The sequence below is a fragment of the Nestor notabilis genome, unplaced genomic scaffold (assembly GCF_000696875.1).
Source record: "Nestor notabilis isolate BGI_N333 unplaced genomic scaffold, ASM69687v1 scaffold6274, whole genome shotgun sequence".
Classification (NCBI taxonomy): domain Eukaryota; kingdom Metazoa; phylum Chordata; class Aves; order Psittaciformes; family Psittacidae; genus Nestor; species Nestor notabilis.
Genome location: NW_009925966.1, coordinates 30,275 through 33,000, shown reverse-complemented (window position 1 = coordinate 33,000; position 2,726 = coordinate 30,275). Strand labels below are relative to the sequence as shown.

Here is a 2,726-nt window from a genome sequence, read left to right as displayed (position 1 = left end):
GCTTAGGTAAGAATTATAGGAGCACGCGTTCATGGTTGGGAGTCAAATCGATTATTTATAGCGGATATTTACAGCCTGTCATAAAAAACCGTGTTGTTTGCTGTGATATTGAATCCTATGTTTTTTTAAAGCCAGCCCAAATTCAATTAAGTAACTCCCATCATACTTTCCTCAGACAGATGCACTAAAGTAACATGAATGTGAAGGAATAAACTTATGAGGTGCAACATACCAAATGTCTTGTAGAACTACAAAACCTAGAAATTTCTAGGTCCTCCTGGCTCTAGAATGACAACTCATAGTCTGTCATGGTGCTGTATAATTCACCAGGAGGTGCTTAGGGGTTCATTCACAAAGTTGTGCAGTGTAAGTTGGAAGCTGGAGAGGACAGAGCTGTGCAACTCATGGCTGTAAAATACAATGGGCTTCCTCTGTGTGTTAAAATACTTACTGGGAGCCAGACTTCACAGGTGTTATATATGTCTGTAGGCATGGTGCGTGGCTTTTATATTTTACTGGTAACTGTGGTGAAGAGGGAGGTTTGCATATGGCAGGAACAGGCTTTCTAATTTTGCTCTGGATGGCAGCTGTTGCACATGAGCTCTAAGTGAGCAGCTCAGAGAAGGGCTTGCATGGGGCAGGAAAACCCACAAACTTGTGATGTGGGGACTTGAGTGCTGCTCTTCTCCCATGCTGAGACCTGAGATCGTCTGAGGCTGTAGGTTGGATCCCCAAAGGCGAAGGAAAGGAATTAAACTCTTTGGTGAGACTTGTGCTGAGGTTCCTGCTGCTTGTGCTTTACAGTAGTGGTTGCTGTTGTGCTAAATCTACTGCAGAGCTTCAGTGTATACTGTTGCAAAGATCTCTTTTGACTGTCTTTATCCTTGACTATGTGGTAACAATCTTCTCTTTTGCTTTCACTCGATAGGAATAATGTTTCCAACATGTCTGTGCAGTCGCTGCTTTGTGAAAGAATTGCTGTTGCCAAAGAATTGATCAAGAGAGCAGAAGCCCTTTCCAAGTCCCAGAAAAGGAGAATAGAAGGTGGGGCAAAACTATGCAGCAAACTGAAGGCTGAGCTAAACTTCTTACACAAGGTGGAGGCAGGGAAGGTGGCCATTAAAGAATCCCATCTGCAGAGTACAAACCTTACCCATCTCCAGGCCATTATTCAGTCCGCAGAGAACCTGGAGGACGTTGTCAGCGTCCTCCATGTCTTTGCTTATGAGGACAGGTTTGGAGACAAGCAGACCTTGGTGGTGGATGTTGTTGCAAACGGAGGTCACACGTGGGTGAAGGCCATCGGCCGTAAGGCTGAGGCCCTGCATAACATCTGGCTGGGGAGAGGCCAGTATGGTGACAAAAGCATCATTGAGCAGGCGGAGGACTTCCTGCAAGCAAGCCATCAGCAGCCAGTGGAGTACAGCAATCCCCACATAATCTTTGCCTTCTACAACAGCGTGTCCAGTCCTATGGCAGAGCGGCTCAAGGAGATGGGAATATCTGTGCGAGGAGACATTGTTGCTGTGAACTCACTGGCAGAGCCGTCCACAGGAAACCAGCACCTTGGCGCCAGTGAATCGGATGAAGAAGGCCCTGAACTCCTGCAGGTGACCAGAGTAGACCGGGAGAATTTAGTGGCCAGTGTTGCTTTTCCTACCCAGATTAAAGTAAACGTGTGCAACAGGGTTAACTTGGACATCACTACCTTAATAACCTACGTCTCTGCTCTGAGCTATGGTGGCTGCTACTTCATCTTCAAAGAGAAAGTGCTGACGGAGCAAGCTGCTCAGGAAAGGAGGGAGAGAGTCCTGCCTCGGCTGGAGGAGTTCATGGAGGGGAAGGAGCTGTTTGCCTGCGAATCTGCTGTCAGAGATTTTCAGTCCATCTTGGAAACGCTGGGAGGACCTGGGGAGAAAGAACGAGCTGCAATGCTTGTGAGAAGAATTAAAGTGGTGCCAGATCAGCCATCTGACCGTGCCTTAGGACTAGTGGCTAGTTCAAAAATCAACAGCCGTTCTCTAACCATTTTTGGGACAGGAGACACTTTAAAAGCTATCACCATGACTGCAAATAGTGGGTTTGTGAGGGCAGCAGCTAACCAAGGTGTCAGGTTCAGTGTTTTTGTCCATCAGCCACGTGCATTGACAGAAAGCAAAGAATCTGTTGCCACACCTTTACCAAAGAGCTGCCCGCCTGGTAATGGACTATAAGTCATTGAATGAGTTATTAGAATGCTGCAGGGGAGGCATTTGGAGAAACACAAGAATCCTAACGATACATTTTTGGGTGTGTATCAGTGAGTGCAGTGACTGTAGCAGTGGAAGGGCTCCTCAAGGGATTTGCAGTATCTTTACTCAGTCCTTAGGGGATATTTTGTTCAGCTGGCCATTAATTTATTCGCTAAGGTAGTAAGATTTCAGTGCAAATTGTTAACTGGCTTACAGTATATTGTATCCATCCCTATTAAAACGTTCAGTTAAAGCACAGTTGTTGTGCCCTTGTCATTTTTGTCCTCCTCGGGGAGATTAAATTCAGCGCCTTACATGGACTTCAGACTTGGCTTCTGTGGAACTGAAATCTTTCTTTCATCTGACTGAATTTTTTGTTGATTCAGGGGTACTTTGTGTAGAGAATTATGCCTTTTTGGGTGTATGTTGTTTCATGAAGTCATGACTAGTGGCTGTGAATAGAAACCAACTTAAGTCTTCCTTCCTTTCTTGAAA

At 45.7% G+C, this 2,726-nt stretch overlaps 1 protein-coding gene across 1 annotated transcript; it reads left to right on the top strand.

Moving 5' to 3' along the window:
- Positions 1–933: 933 nt before the first annotated feature.
- LOC104404772 (chromosome unknown open reading frame, human C7orf25) lies at positions 934–2,268 on the top strand. The gene has a single exon (XM_010013297.1). The coding sequence runs from the start codon at positions 945–947 to the stop codon at positions 2,211–2,213; it is 1,269 nt and encodes a 422-aa protein (XP_010011599.1). The 5' UTR covers positions 934–944; the 3' UTR covers positions 2,214–2,268.
- The last annotated feature ends 458 nt before the right edge of the window (positions 2,269–2,726 follow it).